Source organism: Ursus americanus, chromosome 21 (genome assembly GCF_024610735.1).
Source record: "Ursus americanus isolate L20-20 chromosome 21, mUrsAme1.1.p, whole genome shotgun sequence".
NCBI classification, from domain to species: Eukaryota; Metazoa; Chordata; class Mammalia; order Carnivora; family Ursidae; genus Ursus; species Ursus americanus.
This window is the reverse complement of record NC_142147.1, coordinates 469003-489458: the sequence shown is the minus strand read 5'-3', so window position 1 is coordinate 489458 and position 20456 is coordinate 469003. Positions and strand designations below refer to the sequence as shown.

At 51.7% G+C, this 20456-nt stretch overlaps 1 protein-coding gene and 1 long non-coding RNA gene across 2 annotated transcripts in view; both read left to right on the top strand.

The window, feature by feature from the left end:
* The first annotated feature begins 35 nt into the window (after positions 1-35).
* Positions 36-5141, top strand: LOC123776668 (uncharacterized). Its single transcript, XR_015727983.1, has 3 exons — positions 36-685; positions 1390-2381; positions 3259-5141. It is a non-coding gene; the product is annotated as an uncharacterized LOC123776668 (long non-coding RNA).
* Positions 5142-12622: 7481 nt separating this feature from the next.
* Positions 12623-20456, top strand: part of SPG7 (SPG7 matrix AAA peptidase subunit, paraplegin) — a 29570-nt gene continuing 21736 nt past the window's right edge. Inside the window, exons 1-3 of the mRNA XM_045772640.2 lie at positions 12623-12836; positions 14119-14221; positions 15369-15458. Of these exons, the coding sequence (XP_045628596.2) occupies positions 12654-12836; positions 14119-14221; positions 15369-15458 (376 nt within the window). The 5' untranslated portion in view covers positions 12623-12653. The remainder of the gene's footprint in view (positions 12837-14118; positions 14222-15368; positions 15459-20456) is intronic.

Here is a 20456-nt window from a genome sequence, read left to right as displayed (position 1 = left end):
GGGACGATTGGTCTTTCCAAATGCCGGAAGCGCCGAGGGAGACGATCGAAATCCAGGGTCTGGCGTCGGCTGTGTGGGAAGACGAGGTGTCGGCCGTAGGGCCGCCTCGCCGACGCCGGGGTCCCGGAACCCAGTCCCCGGAGCTGGACCGCCGCCCGCGCCCTCCTGGAGCCGGCCTGAGGAGAACGGGCGCCGCGCCCTCGTGCGGGCGGACCGCGGCCGGGGCCCTCCCGCGCTGGGGTTCCGCCGGAGCGCCGCGGGCGGAGCGTTTTCGCGCTGGCGCACTCTCCGTCTCTTGCGGGGAGCGCGGGGAGCGCGGGCACCGGGGCCCGCACCACAGCAGGCCGCCTTCCAGACTCCCCCAGGCAGCCAGACTGTGCTCTTCCCACCCACGCCAGTCCCTTCCCTGGGTGAGCGGGCACCTGATGGTGGGGCCAGCCCGTGGAGTGAGGACCCCAGGGTCCCCGTATCCACCTCCGCGTTAAGGATTGCCAGTAAAATGGATAAAACGCAGGCTCCAGACCCCACGCTTACTTACGTGAATCTACTTAGGAGGGGATGAGGAATCAGCACTTCCTGTTTGGGTCCCTGACAATACTCATCCTTGGGAAATTTTGCAAAAACACTGACCTTAGCCACTCAAACACTCTTTGCAAGGAATTTGGCTTGGAAACAGTCTGACAAGGTAAAAGCAAAGATGTTTAACAAAAACCTAAGTAAAAACTACGGTAGAGAAAAGAAATGCAGAGTAGAGGGGAAGAATTAAGCCATTTAAGACATCCATTCAGAGATGTTTGTTGCTACGGGCCCAACCCTAGCTACGAGCCCCGGGAATTCAGTGGGAACAGAGCCGGTCTGTCTCTGCCAGCATGGGATTTAGCATCAGGCAGGGAACACGCATGTTTATCAAATAGCCACACAAGGACCTAATTACAAGCTGTTGATAAGCACTTTGAAAGAGACGAGTAAGGAGTTAGGAAAGAATATTGAGTAAAAACCAGGTCTGGTCTGGGGAGTGGCTTGTGAGAGATTTCCATAAGGTATTACACTTGAGCTGCTGTCAGAAGATTAAGGAAGAGGTGAGTAAGATGTGGGGAGAATATTCTAGGTCTGCTGCCCAATCAGATAGCTTCTAGTCACCTATGACTGGTAAGCACTGGAAATGTGGCGGGTCCAAAAATGATATGTGCTGTGATTATAAAATACACACCAGATTTCAGAGACTTAACATGAAGAAGAAAACGTAAAATATCTCATAGGTATTTTTCTTGCATTTATTACACATGGATAGTATTTCGGATGGTGGCATTAAATAAAATATAGTGTGGGAACTAGTTTTATCTCATTTTCTAATTATTGCTACTAGGAATTTTTTTTTTTTTTTTTCAGATTTACTTACCAAAGAGGGAGAAGCAGGCTCCCCACCAAGCAGGAAGCCCCATGCAGGACTCAATCCCAAGACCCTGCAATCATGACCTGGGCTGAAGGCAGACGCTTAACCGACAGAGCCACCCAGGCACCCCACTACTAGGAAATTTTAAAGGACACCCTGACTGCTTGCAGTTTCTGTTTGACAGCCCTGGGCAAAGGGGCAACCTAACTGGTGTCCTTAAGGCGGAGAGAGGTATGGTGGCTCAAAGAGCAGCATTCAACACATATTTAAGGCTTTTAAGTGCCCACTGTGTTTTCAGCACTGTCCAAATACCTGTATGAAATACTGGGTGATGGGGGCGCCTGGGTGGTGCAGTCGTTGGGCGTCTGCCTTCGGCTCGGGGCGTGATCCCGGCGTTGTGGGATCGAGCCCCACGTCAGGCTCCTCTGCTGTGAGCCTGCTTCTTCCTCTCCCACTCCCCCTGCTTGTGTTCCCTCTCTCGCTGGCTGTCTCTCTCTGTTAAGTAAATAAATAAAATCTTAAAAATAAATAAATAAATAAATACTGGGTGATGGGGGCAGAGGAGGGGTGCTGTTTTATGTAAGTTAATTGGTGAAGGACTCAGGTAAGATGACCTTTGAGGAGAACGACAGAGTGGAGAAACAAGGCATGATTTGGGGAAGAGCACCCTGGACGGGGAGGGAAGGAGCCCCACAAGCAGAGAGCAAAGTCCAAGCAAACAAGATGAAGGAGGTGGCTGGGCAAGGGTCCTGACTTGGAGTTGGGATTTCACCCTGAGTGCAAAGGTCAGCCACTATATGGTTGCAGGGAGATGAACCATGCATGACCTGACCTACCGTTCAAGGATCACTCTGGAGATGGCCAGACAGACCTGTGAGACCGTTGGATCTGGGATGTGTTTTGAAGATAGAATTGGCAAGATTTTGTGAGCTGTAAGAGAGATAGTTCCAGGATGAAGTCAACACTGGCTGGACGGACTCCAGGAGAGGTAGAGGTTTGGGCTGAAAAACTGGGAGTTTAGTTTTGTACAGTTAAGTCCAAGATACTTGGGCCTCCCTGTGGGTAACAGGCGAATGGGGGTGAGGTGTCAACAACAGAGAGCAGGAGGTAGCTGGGGCAGGTGAGGCCTGTCAGGAACACAGTAAATCATCTTTAGCCTGCAAGCAGCACCTGCCAGTGAAGGGCCTTAATCGGGAGGCACAGGAGCATAGTCCTGTTCTGTTTTGTTTTGAAGATTTTATGTATTTGTATGGGGCTCCTTGCTCAGCAGGGAGCCTCTTCCCCCTCTGCCTGCCACTCCAGCTCCCCCTGGTTGTGCTCCCTCCCTCTCTCTGACAAATATTTAATTTTAAAATATCTATGTGTTTATTTGAGAGCGAGTGAGAGAGAGCACACGAGCAGGGCAGAGGGCGAGGGAGAAGCAGGCTCCCTGCTAAGCAGGGAGCTGGACTCGGACTCGGGACTCAATCCCAGGACCCTGGGACCATGACCTAAGCCCAAGGCAGACGCTTCACCAACAGAGCCACCCAGGTGCCCCCAGAGTCCTGCCATGAGGGTGAGCCCGTGATGAGAGTGCAGGTGGGAAGCAGTTGCAATAGTTGCAGAGAAAAGAGAAACAGAAGGGGGCTGGGGAGGTGGTGAAGACAGCCAAATAGGAGAGCAGGGGCGGGTGGCAAACAGCATCTATGAGCCTGGGGGGCCTGAAGGAGGGGGCTGGCAAACAGCCAGCCGTGCCACACCTTCCAGTGTTTCCATGGAGACTGGAATTTAAATTTTTATGAGACGTTTCAGTAAAAACAATTTGTCAAACATGTGGCCAAAGACAACACATCAGGTCTACAAATTCTTCATCTTGATCCCCACAGGGTTCTCCAGTGCTTTCCAGGGAAGCCTGTTTTCTTTAATGCAGTTACCTGGACCCACCGGGAGATTCTGATTCAGGAAACCAAGTTCCTGCCAAAAGCAGTTACGTTGCAGTATGTCTGTGTTCCCCTAGAACCAAAAGCAGCTAATTGTTGATTAAACATAAGCCATACGCGGCTTCAGAAAACTCTAGGGCCCAGGTGATGCTGGATGCCCTCCCAGAGAATCAATGTGCCCTACTTTGTTTTGCTCCTAAGCCAAAGTCCTCGAAGGGACTCTCCACACTTGCCTGGACACCACCCCTCTGTTGTGGCCTGGGAGAGTGATGGGGCACGGGTGGAGCTCTCCCTTGCAGAATTGCCAGAGGTCACTGCTGAAAGGCAGACGGCCCAGCCACCTTGCTTTCTTTCTACTTCCTTTTCTATACAAGTGGCCCAACTGGCCAGAGCAGGCACACGTTCTGACACCTTCCCTTCTGTCTCTTTCCCCATGTTCATGGGGTAAGAACTGTCATCCGGGTTTGGGCCAATGCAGCCCACCCTCAGCCTTGTGGTCAACCCCAGCTCACCAGCATTCTTAGCATTAGAATTTGGAACCCAAGCTGGCTTCACAATCAATTATTACATGCTTTGCTGTGCAGTTACCATAGCTTTGTGATACATTGCCCTCCCAAACCTCAAGGGAAGGAGGAACTGTGGTGTAAAGCAAGATTCAGATGTTCCTGGGACCCCTCACCCCAGGACCACCAAAACCACCCCATAATTCTTAAAACTCTGCCCCCAGTACTTTTTCTGTAGCCTACCAGGTTGTTTTGTTTTGTTTCCTAAAGATTTTATTTATTTCTTTTATAAAGCATGCACACACTCATGCGGGTGGGGAGAGGGGCAGAGGGAGAGACTCCCCAGGCGGACTCCCCACTGAGCGCAGAGCCCACCTGGGCTGATCCCACCACCTGTGAAGTCATGACCTGAGTGGAAACCAAGAGTCCGTCGCTCACCCGACTGAGCCACCCAGGTACCGCTAGCCTATCAGTTTTTATGTAATTTAAAAATCTAAATATATGAACTATTCTTCAATCAATTTCTCATAAATCCAACTAGAAAGATTGAGAGTAAAAAATAAGTCTTCCTAGGACTTTTTTTTTTCCTACTGAGAGTGTCATAATATTGCATAATGTGTTTTATGTAATGAATGTCAGCTTGCAGAGAGCAAGGAGCTTACTCAGCTGGGAGACGGATTGTGTTCTCGCTCAACAGATGCTGGGGTCCCTGCTGGGTGCCGGACAGTGTCCCAGCAGGGACAGAACACAAATCTCCCAAACTCTTTCATGGCCCGGACAGGGCTTAGAAGGCCGTCCTGTGGCTCTGCAGCTGGCAGAGGACATTCCAGAAGCTTTGGTGGGTGGCCATGGTCCATCAGGGACCGATACCCATCTGCAGTCCCTCTCTTGGGTTTGTGAAGGAGTCACCTATTCACCGCCACATTCACTGCCCTTTGCGGTCCCTGCAGAGGAGCTCCTGGGAATACAGTTGAGCTCTTCCGGGATGGCAGGGCTCTGGCCTGTGCCTGCCCCGGGAGTAACCACAATGCTTACCATCCAGGATGCTCCATTCAGAGTCTTTCACGAATGCTGGATCCAGTGAAAATTTAATAACGAATTCCCCAAATTGTCCTCAGAGACTTCAAGATATCTTTAGCCAATGAGAGGTTCACAAAGGATAATCGTGAATCTAATCTGAATTCCTTTTTTTAGGTTTGGGTTTTTTTTTTTAGTAATTTCTATACCCAAGGTGGGGTTCGAACTCACGACCCTGATATCAAGAGTCACACGTTCTTCCGACTGAGCCAGCCAGGTGCCCCTATATTCCCTTTTTAAATTAATAAAACTCACATAGCTTTTTTTTTTTTTTAAGATTTATTTATTTATTTATTTATTTATTTATTTATTTATTTCAGAGAGGGAGAGAGAGAGTACACCAGCAGGGGGAGGGAAGGAGGGAAAGAGAGAATCCTCAGGCCGACTCCCCACTGAGCTGGGAGCCCTACGCCCTTAGGGCTCCATCCCAGGACCCAAGATCAGGACCTGAGCTGAAATCAAAAGTCGGACGCTGAACTGCCTGAGCCACCCCATTGCCCCAAACTCACATATCTTTGATACAAATAATTCTAATGACATTAGAATTGGCATGATTGAGACCATGGTTTCACCAAGTGTGGTCCAGGAACCCCGGGGGTCCCCCAAGACCCTTTGTGGGGGTCAGCAAAGGTCTGGCAGTTTGGAGGGCATGGCTGCAGGCTACTGACGAAAGTTAACTGTTCTCAAGAAGGCGATACAGGGCCCTGGAGTCTGGGAGATTGAGCTAGAAATCCCTAGAGTGGTTGGAAGGTGTACAACAAGTTAAGAGAGAGAGAAGTGGTCCCATTTAGTAGGAATGCACAGAGTATTAGGGAAATGGTGAAAGGCAGTGTGCCAAGACAGAGAGGCACCTGGCCTTAGCAGCTTGGGAGCTCATGGACGGCCCCTGGAGCTGTCCTGCGTGTCATTTACGCACCTGCCTGGTGGTGAAAAGCAGAGAGGTTTGGGATGGGTTTGCTGTAGGGGATGCCCTGGCCCAGGCCCAGGCTGCAGAAACCCGGAGGTCAGTCCCTCAGCACTTTCCTGGAGCAGGCGGCCTAGGAATGCACACTCACGCTCCCTGCTTCACACGTCTGGGCAGAGACCCCTGCTATGTGGGTACACATACCTTTCAAAAACACGATTTCACAGCACTGGGGACAGCAGAGATGTTCAGTATTGTAGGAATTAGTAAATTGTGCCACTGAAACTCAGCTTTGCAACTTAAAAAGTATTCAGAAAATAAAAGGGTAGATGTCATCTGAGTTAAATGAAGGAATGCTACCAGGCTGCTCTTCTGTTTCAGTGTTGAATATCGTGGATCAGCTTCCAGTGACCCTGACCCAGACTCCCAGACAAACTCTTTAGTCCCTCCTTTCTGCCCAGAGATGGATTGTAAACATAGTCTATGGGCTCTGTTTCATTTTGTTTATTCTGTTTATGAAACTGTAACCCTCACGTAGGATTGCCTTAGGGCCCAAGTCACAAATAAACATAAACATAAAACATTATTTTGCCTCTGTCAGGCAAAATAAACATAAAACAGCAGCGACAGAGACGTGGCCAAGTTGCATGCTTCGGTTTGAGGCTAGTATAAAGCCAAAGGACCCTCCTCCCTCCAGATAGTCTCCCAACTGAACCTGATCAGCTCCGATGCCTCCTCCCACCAGGGCTGGCCGTGAATTCCAGAAACACAGGATCCTCTGGGGAAGACTGTTAAGTGTACCATGGGGAGGTCCTGGCACCTCGCCTCCATCTGCTGGTGTGTGTCTCCATGCCAGTGATCTCTGTGGGGAGGGGGCTTCCGTGAGCCCCGGCTCAAATTCTTTGTAGAAGCGGCCACTTTGTCCTCTGTCAAATCAACGTGTACTTTACAGTGGAAAGTACCAGTGCCTGAAACGTTCCTTTCACACCCGCACCTGGTGTCTGTGGCCCCAGCTGGCCTGTCACCCCACGGGGCCTGTCGGGGAGCTCAGCCCTCATCTGAGCGAGGGCACTCGTGTGCTGCTGACCCCGCCATCAGCCAGCCACCAAGATAGACACAAAGCCACCCTTGGCTCCCACAGCGCGTCCGAGGCACCCAAGCACACCTTCCTGCTTGGGCTGTCGCGAGCCCTGCCCTCCCCCGCCCCTCCTCTGGCCAAAAGGATGCTTGTAACACAGAGGAATCCGTCTTTAGCTCAAAATCCTCCCTCCAAAGGCTCCTCCACCTTGAGCGCAAAGGCAGCATCCTCACAGTGGCGGTGGAGCCCAGCCCCAGGGGGTGCTTCAGCCCCGCCCGCACACTGGCTTCCCTCCACCCCAGCTCAGGCCTTCCTTGCCTCTGCAGCCACTTAGAATCTTCTCACATACCATGTGCATGGCTGCTTTGGTGGACTCCAGTTTCTCACTGGAAAGGAAGCTCATTGAGGACAAGTGTCTGTTCACTGCTGTGCCCCCAGCACCTAGGACATGGCCACAGAGAAAGTGTCTGTTAAGGGAAATGCCATTTTATCCCATAAAAATCTACTTTTTTCTCCAGTGCTTTCATTTCCTGCAGCTGTTTGAGGGCCTCTCACCAATCCCCCCAAAAACTCACCCTCAGAAACTATGCCCACCTGCCCCTTTCGCCCCTCTTCCCGTCTTTCCATCATCTTTACTTTGGGACCAGTAACAGCTCTGGGGGTCTTTCCCCATCCTTCTGCATCTCTCTTCCTTTCTTTTGACCTCTTTTTGTCCTTTCTCTTTTTGTTCTGCATTACAAAACATCCGGGAATGAGCTAGCAATCTCTGAGAACACGGAGTTGGAAGTTCCAGTGAACAAAAGCAAGGTTTTCTTTAGCAAGCTGGCAGAGAAGGCAGGGATGTCTGGGAACACTTGCTTCTCTCCGTGTCTCATTCCTATTATGCTGTGGCTGTCCAAATTCAGTGTAGCTCGTGGAATTTCTACAGAAGTACGTCCACCATCGATTTGCTGAAAAGCCATAATAGCCATTGACCCCTAGGATCTAGGACCAGCCAGCTGGTGAATACTCTGTGCCTTCATTGAAGGACACGGGGACCTTTGGGGGGACAGCGTGCCCTGTCCGACCCTGAGAAATGGAGCCACTCTGCTGATGACTGCTGGCTGTGGATATGGAGTGGAGATATAGCTGATCTGATCACTGTCTACATCCCAGAAACAAGCAAGCAAATGTCCTGTTGGCTACCTGGCACATTCAGTTGAAAGTAGACAAAAAGTGAACACCTTCTTCCTTCAAATATCTTATCGTTCACCGAACAAGTAACCCCTGGGGCCAGGGAGATAGCAAGCTAGTAACTTCCAGGAATAGGCTGTAAACTGGACATCCAGATACGGTCCCTCTTTTCCAGTAGCTGAACCCAGACAATGCTTCCGAACCCACACTGAGGGGTTCAGGAGGGAGCCCAGGGCTCTGGCCAGGGACCACTCGCCAGTACCTACCAATCCTGGACAGGCGAACCCCAGCTCGGACCAACGAAAACCCAAAAACCCGATGTAAACTTGCATCTAAAGAAAGGGGCTGGCTCATGATGAGGAATGAAGTGGGGGATTCCACCTGCCGTGACGGGATCTAGGGACACCAGGTTGTCCCAAGCCTCACCTGCAGCCTTTGCTTCTCTATGTGTGGGCCAACTTCTCTGCAGCCATGGTTGGCTTTCTCCACGCAGTGGGAAAGGGCCTAAGAGCATACTCAGTCCATCCTTCTACTCCATGACCCCAAGGGCGAAGTCCCTTCTTCACCTTCAAATAGAAGCTCTAAGGAGGGACCTCATAGGCTGACTTTCTGTTCCTGGACCAATCATTGTTGGGATGAATGCAGCACCCGGAAAGTCTGGGGTCATGCGACCAGGGGGTCAGGATCCAAGGGTTGGGTTTTGCTGAGCAGATGTGAACAACAGACATCTTCCGTAATCATCACTGTGGTCAGCAGCCTCCAAGGAGATACTCGATGACCCCTGGCCGGTGGAATTCACACTCTTGGGCCGTCCCTGCCAAATGGGACCATGTCATGTGAGCAGCCCCACGGAGATGCCATGTGGTGAGAGGCTGAGCTCCTGCCAACAGCCAGGCAAAGGCATCACCTTGGAAACCCAGCCTCTAGCACCAGGAAAGCTTCAAATGACCGCTGCCCTGGCCATCAACTGGACTGCACCCTTGTGGCACACTGAGCCTGAGCCACCTGGTCAACCACACCCAGCTTCCCGACCCTCAGAAACCTGTGTGACACAATGAATACCGTTTTAACTTGCCAAGTTGTTCCACATCAATGGACCGCTGGTACGATCCACAGAACAGATTAGATGAATGAACTTGCTGTGTGCTCTCCAGAGCTCTGGGAGTTAATGGTAGATGGACAGGAAGCACCCCTGCACTTTCGGAGTGCCCCCTGGACATCAGTCCAAAATCTCACGCCCAGCTGTCTTGAGAAACACTGCGGACACAGACAGTCACACACACATTTCTGTACAGCTTTTTTTTCTAGTAGAAATGGACTTTTTATCCTTTCAAGAACAAAATCTGTGACTACAAAATCTCATACATATGATGACTAAAGCCCAGCTAATAAGCAATATGAGAAGAAATCATTTCCTAAGAAAGGTCTCTAGTTCAGAAACAAAATTTACCAAAACTCAAAGAAACGAATGAGTTTATTCAGACATTCTACAAGGGAGTGTATCTTATGGAAGACATCCTAATATTAGCCAAATACATCATTGTGGAACAGGCCATTCCAAGCTGTGTGACTTAGCCTGCAAGGATGAGCTCACCGGTATGATTATGGGGGCAGCAATTACGGTGATCAACTGCCCAAGGGCTTCAAAGGCCAGGGTAAGTGTGGAAGCAACTGCTTAAAAAGAGAAAAAAAGTTTAAAAGTTTAGTTGCTGCCAACCTGCCCAACTTGGGAAGAAGCAAATAATTATTTGCTCTGAGATTAATAAGGAAACCTAAATATTAAAACCAAAAGTGACCCAAAAGATGAACTCCTGTCTCAAATGCTAACATGTCATTCCTATTTACAGACAAGGAGGACTTATCAGGAGCATGCCTGAAGCAGGAACTTGAGCATCCAGGACCCCACCACCCAAGGAACAAGGGAGGAGTTCCGGTGGGCAGATGTCCTCTCTGCTCCCCTCCTTCCTGCAGGCAGGCTCCTGAGGATATCTTAGTTCACACACACACAACTGCTATCAGGGTGTGAATGCAGAGACCTAGGGTGTGCCCGGACTCAGCTGGAATTCACCGGGAGATTGCCTCACATGGTTAAAGGAAGCCATCCCGAACCGTCCTGCTGTACGCAGAGTTCAGAGAGCTGAGGAAGGACAAATGAGTACACAGAAGTTAAGAAGTACAGAAAGATTAAAGCTGGCCGCTGATGGAAGGCCTGAGGGCCAAGGAAGGTCCAGTGAGCCAGCTTTCCTAGGCCTCATCTTTCTAGGGTCCAGGTCATGGGCACCTGAATGCTTAAACTAGAGCCCTATTGTCCAGGGAGGACTGAAGCCCGGCGGGGTTCAGAGTCACCTGAGGCCCTGGACACAGCCAACCTCCAGAGCAGCTGTTAAATGCATTTGAATAAATGCGTCAGTAATCTGTGCTCCCCCAATCTCATTTGCCTTGACATCCCAGGAATAAACTCCTGGGTATAAATGACTTCCGGCTTCATGGGCTGTTCTCACGTACTTTTATTGTATTTTATCGTCACAACAACCCCATGGGAAACCCAGGGCTGCTATTAGCCTCACTTTGCAGATAATTATTATCCCCATTTTAATGATGAGAAAATTAAGGCTTGGAGAAGGCAGTAACTTGCTCAAGGTCTTATGCTGAGGACAGAAGCCAGTGTTCTCCCGCCAGAGGCTGGCCCTTTGCCATCACCCTGCACTGCTTCCAACTGAATCCCCAAAGAAGCCAGACCACAGTAACGATCTTACTTCAAGCATAGTAGGAGCGTATCTAACACTCTTCCAAACACATTCAAATTTCTTAGAGGCTTTGAGTCACAGATCCTCTGGACTGGATGATGAGGGAACAGGGATGGGTGGGGAGCTCGGTCACTTCCCATCAGGGCACATTGCACAAGCCTCGATCAGGTGCAAGAAACAGCTCCGTCGGAAGTTACAGTCACGGGACGGGTCTGGGCAGAGTGCGGGCACGATAGAGCAAGCTGGGAGGCAGTAAGTGGGTGGGACGATTTAACCAGCAAAAGAAGGAACAGTGGCGGGCGGGGAGGAAGGACTGATGAAGGAAGGTGGTGAGAGGACAGGAGAAGCAAAGGAAGGGCAGTGAGCTGTGTGAACCTCGGGCAGCCCTGGGCCTAGGGGCTGCTCGCTCCCAAAACCAACCACGAATCAGAGGCCCTGCAGAAGTGCCAGGTGCCAGAGACCTGAGCACCCGTCATCAGGACAGCAAACTTAAAATGTCCCACACTTTCCCTGTTTCAGCAGTGAGGAAGGGGAAGGACATACCGAAGGCGTAATGGTGAAGAGTGCAGGCCCAGAAACCAGTCCGACCAGCTCTGAGACTGCACCGTCCCTTCCTGGCTGCGACCTTACACGGTTACTTTTAATTTTGAGTCCGCCTCCTCACCTGTGAAATAGGTATTAAGTGCTTCACAGTTGTGAATATAAGGGTATCTGATACACGGGGCACCTGGGTGGCTTAGTGCCTTACTTGTCTGTCTTCCGCTTGGGGCCGCATCTCAGGGTCTGCGATGGAGCCTGTCAGGCTTCCTGCTCCGCAGGGAGTCCGCTTCTCCCTCTCTGCCCCCCACCCCCTGCTCATGCTCTCTCTCAAATACATAAAATCTTTAAAAATAATAATCAAAAAGAGTGTCTGACATGGACTGGCACCAGTTAGCGCTAAGACCGCTTGCAGGAATTTGTGGAAGACAGAAAGACACGTGTTATCATAATAGACCCACCTAGTCTGATTTTTCTACGAAAGCTGGAGGATTCAGCAGTCTCAAAGCTGAGCACTCAGGCGCTGGCAGAGAGGTGAACGGGTGGGAGCAGAGGCGGCCAGGGGCGGGGTCTGCCTGGGCCCAGGGACAAACCGTTGCCTGGGCCATGATCCCCACGGCTGGCCCTGGGGACGACTTCGGACATCTGCACCCAGCAGAAAATAACCAGGTAAGAGAATTATCTATTCGAAATGAAACACCCGCAGGACAAGGATTCGGCCTCCGCTGACCCATGAACCAAGTGCGAGGCCCTGCGGCCAGGAGATGGGCAGACGGGCCAGCGTCCCTGGTGGGGGTCGAGGGGTCCGGGTCCCGGGTGGAGATTGAAGCCGTGGGGTCGGGGTTCAAGCCCAGGTCCGGGTTCGGGGTGGAGGGTGAGGCCGTGGGGTCGGGGTTCGAGTCCAGGTCAGGGTGCCGGGTGGGGCTCGGGGTCCGGGTCCCGGGTGGAGGGTGAGGCCGTGGGGTCGGGGTTCGAGTCCAGGTCTGGGTCCTGGGTGGGGGTCGGGGTCCGAGCGCCCGCTCTCTGGGCACGGTTCCCTCGGGCTCCCTCGCTCCGCCCCGTGACCCCGGGACCGGACGACCCTCTCAAGCAGCGACGCCCCCGAACGGCGTGGCCGTAGCACGCAGCCCGGCGCGGGGTCACGATACCCTCCGTCCCGGGTGTACTCGGGCCCTCCGCACCGACTGGCACCTAATAAACCGCTAGGGAACGGCAGCACGGTCGAGGGTGCAGCCGGGCGCGGGGCAACTGGCACCGGCAGCCTCGACCGCGCAGGCGCCCCCCAGGCGGCCCGACCGCGCAGGCGCCGTTTCCGGGCCAACATGGCGGCCGTGTTGCTGCTGCTGCGCGCCCTCCGCCCGGGCCCGGCCGCGGGGTACGGGCGACTGCGGGGCTCCTGCTCGGGCTGGAGCCCAGGCCTCTCCACCGGGGCCGGAAGGAGGTGCCGCCACTTCGTCCACAGGCCTCCGACCCGACTCGTAGGGGCCGGAGGCCACACCAAGCAGGTACCCGCGAACCCCGGGCCGGGCCCCGCCCATTCCTCCCCGACCCCACCTCCCGGCCGGCACCACCCCCGCCCCATCCCAGGGTACCCCCATTCCTCCCCTGACCCCCTGCCCGACCGACCCCGAGCGAGAGTGACGCCTTCGGGTGCAGGGGCCCCCGGTCGTGCGGAGAGGCCCCCCGGGCAGCCCCGGAAGAAACTCCGCACAGGCCCCAGCCTGCATTTTTCCAGCCCTTTTTCCGTGTATTGGTATTTTCTGCCTGTTTGCTTGTCTTCCTGGCGTCTTAAAATTGAATCCACGGGTGTCTGGCCAGTCGGTGTAACTAACATGCGACTAGATCCTCGGTTGTGAGTTCGAGCCCCACCTCCGTGGGCTGTAGAGATTACTTAAAAATAAAATCCTAAAAAAATATATTTTGAGTGGCACCTGGGTGGCTCAGTCGGTGAAGCGTCTGCCTTCGGCTCCGTTCATGATCTCAGGGCCCTGGGATTGAGTCCCGCATCGGGCTCCCTGTTCGGTGGGGAGCCTGCTTCTCTCTCTGCCTGCTGCCCCCTCCTCCCGTTCGTGCGTGCTCTCTCCATCTCTCTCAAAGAAGTAAATAAAAATCTTAAAAGGTTTTGGTTGGTTTTTTGTGTGTGTGTTTTTTTTTAGATTTTGTTATTTTTTTATTTGTTTGAGAGAGAGCATGAGAAATCACAGAGGCAGAGGCAGAAAGAGAAGCAGATCCATAGCCTAGCAGGGAGCCCAGGGCGGGGCTCAAGCCCAGGACCCTGAGATCATGACCCCAGCCGAAGGCTTCACCGACTGAGCCATCCAGGTGCTCCCCCCAAAATGTTTTAAAAATTGAACTCAGTAAGAGTTTCACTGAGAAGTGTTTTCACAGTTGGCCCGTGTGGATCAGCCCTCATGAGGGTGAATTCCACGTGGGACTTGGCGGTTGCTCCAAGGGGGCTGATGGTTTTGTGTGAGCAAAGCACCACGTAGCTATATCTTACATGTGTCTTGTAGCTGCAGGTGTTTCGGACCTGAATTAATTGAGCACTCTGGTGAAGGTGTGCTCCTGGCTCTGCTCAGGGTAACTCTCGATCCAGGAAACAGAGACCCCAAGTCCTGCTGCCATTTTGGCTGGTGTTTCCCTCCAGTCCTCTCTTAGGAGCTCAACACTTACGTTTTAGATCATAATTTGTTATTGTTGTTCTATTTTACCATAAAGTGAGGACCAGTTTGAAAAGTGACTGTTATGGATCACTGGCCGTCGTCTGTATTTTCTGTTTCTTTTCAGCATTTGCAGCTGTGCCTGCTAACCCCAACCTTTGAAGGGTTCGGTGGATTGTTGTTGAAACAGCATCTAGTCCAGAATCCAGTCAGACTCTGGAAACTCTTAGGTGTGTATCTTCTGAAACACAGGTGATAGGCACATCCTGTGACATGTGTAAGTAACTCAGGATAAAGCTGCTGGTTTGATACCGACAGAGAAAGGAAATCACTCAGGGGACTTTGACTTCTGTTTATTGTGAACCCTTAGATGCTCTAAAGTGCAGTTTACAGACTGACTAAGGTCTGAACAGGCCGCATGTACTTATCTGAGTCGTTCCCCTCTTTTTGAAAAGTTCTGGTGTATGGCAACAATTGTGCTGCTTACAACGTTTTCCATATTCTCTAGCCAGCTGCAAGAACATCTAGTAAGGATCTTCAGAGGGGCTCTGTACGTTTTATATCCAGAAGATAACTACAAATAGCCCACAAGTAATTTGTTTTTAACAATAGTTTTATCATTTAGTGAGACGGCATGACATCCTCAAGAGAGATCTTAGGTCAGAGGACTTAGAACCTTCAGGATGACAGTGTGGTCTTACGTCCCCCTTCTATCCAGTTGGAACGGGAAAGAGTGAAATCTCCTAACTCGTAAAGGACGTTACGTGGCTTTGTGCCCACATGTGGTCAGCCTCGTGCTCACCTCCTGTGTGTGTTTCACCCCTAAGTGCACACATGCGCCCGGTGGCACACACCTCACTCTCCAGACAGCCTGATCCCGTGTCCAGGGCCCATCCAGGTAGTCTCATTTGTGGTTCCATTAACCTCGTGAAGAAAGGTACAGCTGTCATGGTTGGTGAGACTCTCTTTCCTCTCAGTTAGACGGTGGACAAGATGGAGCCTTTCATGGGAGGAGTGTTGTGTCTTGGTGGTGGTGGCCACCGTGTTGCTCATTTGTCTAAATCTGTTTAGAGTGACTGTGATTATTGAAGGGGTTGTTCTCCAACAAACTCATGAGACTTCCTCTGTATTCATTCATAAGGAAGTTTTATCCCCTTTCATTGCTAATTTGAATTACCAGGATACTCCGTAAGTTAAAGTAGTTTATTATTCTAGAATTAGCAGCTACTGTACTAAGAACGATCACTCCAAACTTGTAAATCTTACGCATGTAGGTTTCAGATGGCTTCTGTTTTGGGCTGGTTACTGAAGAACATACTCTTCTGAGCACTTCCCTGTGGGGCAGATCTTGTCAAACACGCTCCCTACTCCTTGCAGGTGGTACCCACTATTTTAACACCTCCGAGATGAAGCAGAAGACTAAGGACAATGATAAATCTAAGGGGAGGACCCCTGAAGATGATGAAGGTATATCTATTTGACTTTTTAAAATAATGGCCACCTTGGTTGTCTTCACATGTGTGTTCTGGTCTCAGCAACAGGAACCGGGCCTTTTTTTTTTTTTTTTTTTTAAGATTTTATTTATTTATTTGACAGAGACACAGCAAGAGAGGGAACACAGCAGGGGGGTGGGAGAGGGAGAAGCAGGCTCCCTACTGTGAGGGAGCCTGACATGGGGCTCGATCCCAGGACCCTGCGACCATGACCTGAGCTGACAGCAGATGCTTAACCAGCTGAGCCACCCAGGTGCCCCAGGAAACTGGTCTTAAAAGTAGGGTGAGCTCAGGGGTAGCCAGGTGGTTCAGTCTGTTAAGAGTCTGGCTCTTGGTTTCAGCTCAGGTCATGATCTCAGGGTCGTGAGATCGAGCCCCACGTCAGGCTCCACATCAGCTGGGAGTCTGCTTGAGATTCTCTCTGCCTCTGTGCCCCCGGTTTTTCAAATAAAATAAATAAGTCTTTAAAAAAAAAAAAAAGAAACTTAAAAACAAATGTAGGGTGTGCCCAGGCCCCTGTGTCTCCCTTAACTCTGAGCACACCTACCCCCAGTCTTTAATATGATTGCTGGATCTTTTCCTGTCTGTCCTTTAGAGGTGCTTCCGCCGGCACCTGTTTCCCTTGTCCTGTCCAGACATCTGAAGACAGGCAGAATTACTGTCCTCTGCGTGGAAAGGGTGACTCTCCAATCTGCCTTGAACTCAGGTGTTCTCGGGTGGGGAGGAAGGCACCAGGACATCTTGGGTCAGACACGTTCCTGATGATGTGTAGACTTGAGAAGCAGCCCCCAGAGGAGAGGTTGGTACAGTGCGTGGCCTCGAGGAAGGAGTGGGACACATCACTGTCCCACGTGAGTGACCACTGTGTGCCCCAGTTCACAACAACCTCACTTGCAAACCTCGAGTCTCATCTGTAGGATTAGGACTCTGATCGGGCAACGGGGTGAAGGCAATGAAAAGGTCAGTTTAAACTGAATTGACCCTAAGGTGAAAGCTGGCTGCTGGAGCTAGTGACAGTGGAACTTGCTAACCCAGCAATGACTGGAGAGTGCTGTAGGAAGTGATTCATATGTCTTCCCCACTAATTCTCTCCTGATCACCCTGTTACTGTCCCCTTCCTGTGCCGAGTCTCCGGAAGGACACCCAGGTAGAGAAATAGTTGTCAAGGAACTTCCTCATACTTAGGTGCTGATTTTGTTTTACTTCATTATTTTTATTTATTTATTATTCATATAGTTATTTGAGAGAGAGAGACAGAGCATGAGCTCAAGGGAAGGGGGTGCAGGGGGAGAGGGAGAAGCAGACTCCACACTGAGCAGGGAGCCTGACAACTCGGGGCTAGATCCCAGGACCCTGGGATCATGACCTGAGCCGAAGGCAGATGTGCAATTGACTGAGCCACCCAGGCGCCCCTGTTTATTATGATTATTTTTAAAGTAATCTCTATGCCCAACGTGGGGCTCAAATGCACGACGCCGAGAGTTGCACACTCCACCAACTGAGCCAGCCAGACGCCCTCCAACTTCAAGCTCTTTAGGAACAGGTCTTAACTCCTGGACACCTGTGGCCATTGGTCGGGTTCGATTTAGATGTTCCTTGTTTCAGGCTTTGTGGAGCGTCCCTTCTGGTCATCACTAGATTCTTGTGCTCACAGAGCTCCTGGGGAACTTGGCTCTTCCTCAGAGGGCTTCTGAGTTCCAAGGTTTTCAGGGGTGGAGGATGAGGGTTTGGCTCATCAGAAAATCTACAGGATTTTGAAAAACAAATGCCAGTGAGGCTGATAGTGGCAGACGTTAAAATTTTTTTCTCCCCAAGAAGTAACATTTTGGTCCAGTAGTAGGTAGGAAGCTTAATGGAACAAAAGAGAAAATGTGGAAGCAGAGTCTGGTTTACCTGAGAATTCGTGGCGTTTCACGTAGTAGCAGAGGGGAGGATCGTGTACGAAGTGGTTTGAAATAGTTGCTGTTACTTGGAGAGAGACTATATTACATGTACCAAAATAAATTCTGGATGGATTAAGTCGTTAAATCTAAAAGCAAAACTATAGAAGAACTAGGAAAAAACACGGAGGGATATTTCATATCTCAAAATGGCAAAGGTCTTCGGCCATGAAAGCAGAGGTGATGATAAGGGTCTCCTATGAAGGGAGAGGTGGTGGGCGGCGTGCTTGCGGAGTGCTGTTGGCGGCGGCCTGCCACACGCATGGGTTCCAGTTCCTCAGGCACGGGCGTGGTCCCACTGATGATTCCGATTTCCAAAGGAATGGCTGCGGCCACTTGGTCAACCGTAGATGCCGGACTCCGTGCTTCGCCCATGTGCTCCTCGTCACAGCGCCGTCGCCAGTGTCGTGGCGCAAGGGACAACAGAGGCAGAAGCAAGCATTGAGTAGGGTTCTCCCGACTCCTTCACTCGCTCCCGGTAGCGCAGCACACGTCTAGAGTGTCTGCACCTCCTGTGCGTCCCGCGTGCGGTGGTTTTGTAGTCCGTAGTTTCAGATGGAGCTGTAGCTTGTGTTGAGAAAATGGGGTGAAGCTCCGGTCTGCTGCATTTTCGTTAGAGGTTAATGATTGCTTGACCGGAAGGTTTTTCTTTCTGTGACGATCTGTCGTGGATCTTCCCTGGCTCTGTGGCTGCACGGGTGATGGTCTGGCTCGCCGGGAAGCCCCCACAGGAGGCATACGGCAGGCGCAGCCCAGTGTCTCGTCCTCAGACCTGCTGACAGTATGAATGAAAGAGCCAGTCCCGGAAGACTGTATACTACGTCGTTCCCATGTATGGCACATTCTCCAGAGACACCGTTACAGAGTGGCGAGCAGAGGAGTGTCCGCAGGGCCTTGGAGCCGGGCAGCCCCTGCGGGGAGGAAGTCATGTGTGTCTTCACCGGTGGTAACGTGCACAAAACTAAGACACACTCAAGAGCACAGGTCAGCCGGGCAGTCTGAATAAGGCCAGCGGGCTGTGTCACTGTCCAGCAGCTGGGCAGACAGGGGCTAGTTCTGTGTTACTACCTACGATTATGCAGGAGTCTATGGTATCACGTAATAGAAAGCATAGAGGGCAGTTGCTGGAATTTCCACTCTGGCGTTCGTGCCTCTTGTCCCTGAGAACTGAGGATACTCGGTGAGTGATCTCTGCTATTGCCGTCCCCATCTGGGGCAGGCCCAGCACCAAGTGACTGCTGGAAAGAACTGGACTGTCACGGCAATCCTCCGAAGCTTCTCACCACAGGCCCACGTTCAGGGTTACTGGGAACAAGTTCTTCCAGAAGGATCCCTAGACTGAAACCTGGGGCAGCTCTCCCTGTCCTCTCGCTGTCTCCTTGAAACTCAGCCGTGGGGGTCACTGGCCCATGTGCGGTGGCTGACACAGGGCGCCTGGCAGTGATGGATGCCACCCCCCACCAAAGAGGGATTTGGGCACCGGAGCTTTCGGGGGGTCTGTCCAGTGGGTGGACAGTCGGGTGGCCAGGAGGCAGCAGTGTTTCCTGGGCTTAGCCCTCGGCTCTCCACGAGCCTGTCGTTGGTATCAGGAGCCAGAGTAGATGCGCGAGCCATAGGGAGCCAAGTGCCCGAGTGTGGCCTTCAGCCTTCACAGATGCAGTTGGGTGCAGCCACGGCGAGGGGCAGCGGAGGAAGGGGGTCCCCGAGGGACAGAGTGATGAAAGGCCATTTTCCAGTTAGAACCTCAGGGTCAGATTTTGTTTCATGTCTCGGATCTCACACGTCTTACTTTCATGGACCCAGTCCTCTGTCTCACACCCACATCGCCCTGTCCTGCTCCCCTTTTGTCTTTCTCAGACTGGCCCTCATAATCTCATACCTGACCAACACTACAGATATGTGGGGGTTTCCTTTGTTTGTTTGTTTTTTAAGATTTTATTTATTTATGTGACAGAGAGACAGCCAGCGAGAGAGGGAACACAAGCAGGGAGAGTGGGAGAGGAAGAAGCAGGCTCCCAGAGGAGGAGCCCAATGTGGGGCTCGATCCCAGAACGCCGGGATCACGCCCTGAGCTGAAGGCAGACGCTTAACGACTGAGCCACCCAGGCGCCCCTCCTTTGTTTGTTTTTAAAAGGTTTTATTTTTAGTAACCGCTGCAAGCCTGAGATCAAGGGTTGCACGCTCTGCTGACTGAGCCTGCCAGGTGACCCCAGAAACGTGTTTTACGTTGAGGTCCTTGGGCTGAGTTTCAGAAGTACAATTACTGAGTTAAGGAAACACAGTGTTTTCTGTGGCTCTTGAGACACCCAGCTAAGTGGCTTTTAGGAGGGCTTCCTCATGTGTACCCCTGGACAGCGTGTGCTGGGCCAGCTCACTGCACCTCGTGGGCCTGGGTTAGCGCGAATGGACAGAGCGCGTGTTTGCACACCCTTGTCACTGGATGGGTCCTGTCTGGGGGCGGGTACGTGCTGTATCCATCTCCTTAGTGCCCAGGGAGGAGGACTCGATGACTCCGGCTCAGAAGCCAGAGTAGGAATTCTGTGGAGACGTGCAAACGATTTTCACCAGACCTGCGTGAACTGTCTGGAGCTTGAGAGCAGTGACCGCCCTGGGTTGGGGCCTCCCTGCTCCTGAGCCTGGAGAGCCCTCCAGTAATGGGGTCTGCGGCCTCCAGGTCTGGCCAGGCTCATCCTTCTCCCTAACACAGACCGATGGGGGCAGCTCCACATGTGTGACAGAATGCCTGGCTGGTTTTTACCTGAAAAGGGTTGGGTTTTCGTGAAGAAAGAGGAGGCGTTTACTGGAGCCTAAATCCAAGCTGTCTTCTTATTGTTTAGAAATTCTTACAAAAACGTGCAAAGCTGTTACTTAAAACCAAGCCATATGTGGGGCACCCGGCTGACTCCGTCAGTGTAACGTGTGACTCTTGATCTCAGGGTTGTGGGTTTGAGCCCCACGTTGGGTATAGAGATGACTTAAAAAAAGAAATGGAATCTTTTTTAAAATAAATAAGTGAAACCAAGCCATATCTT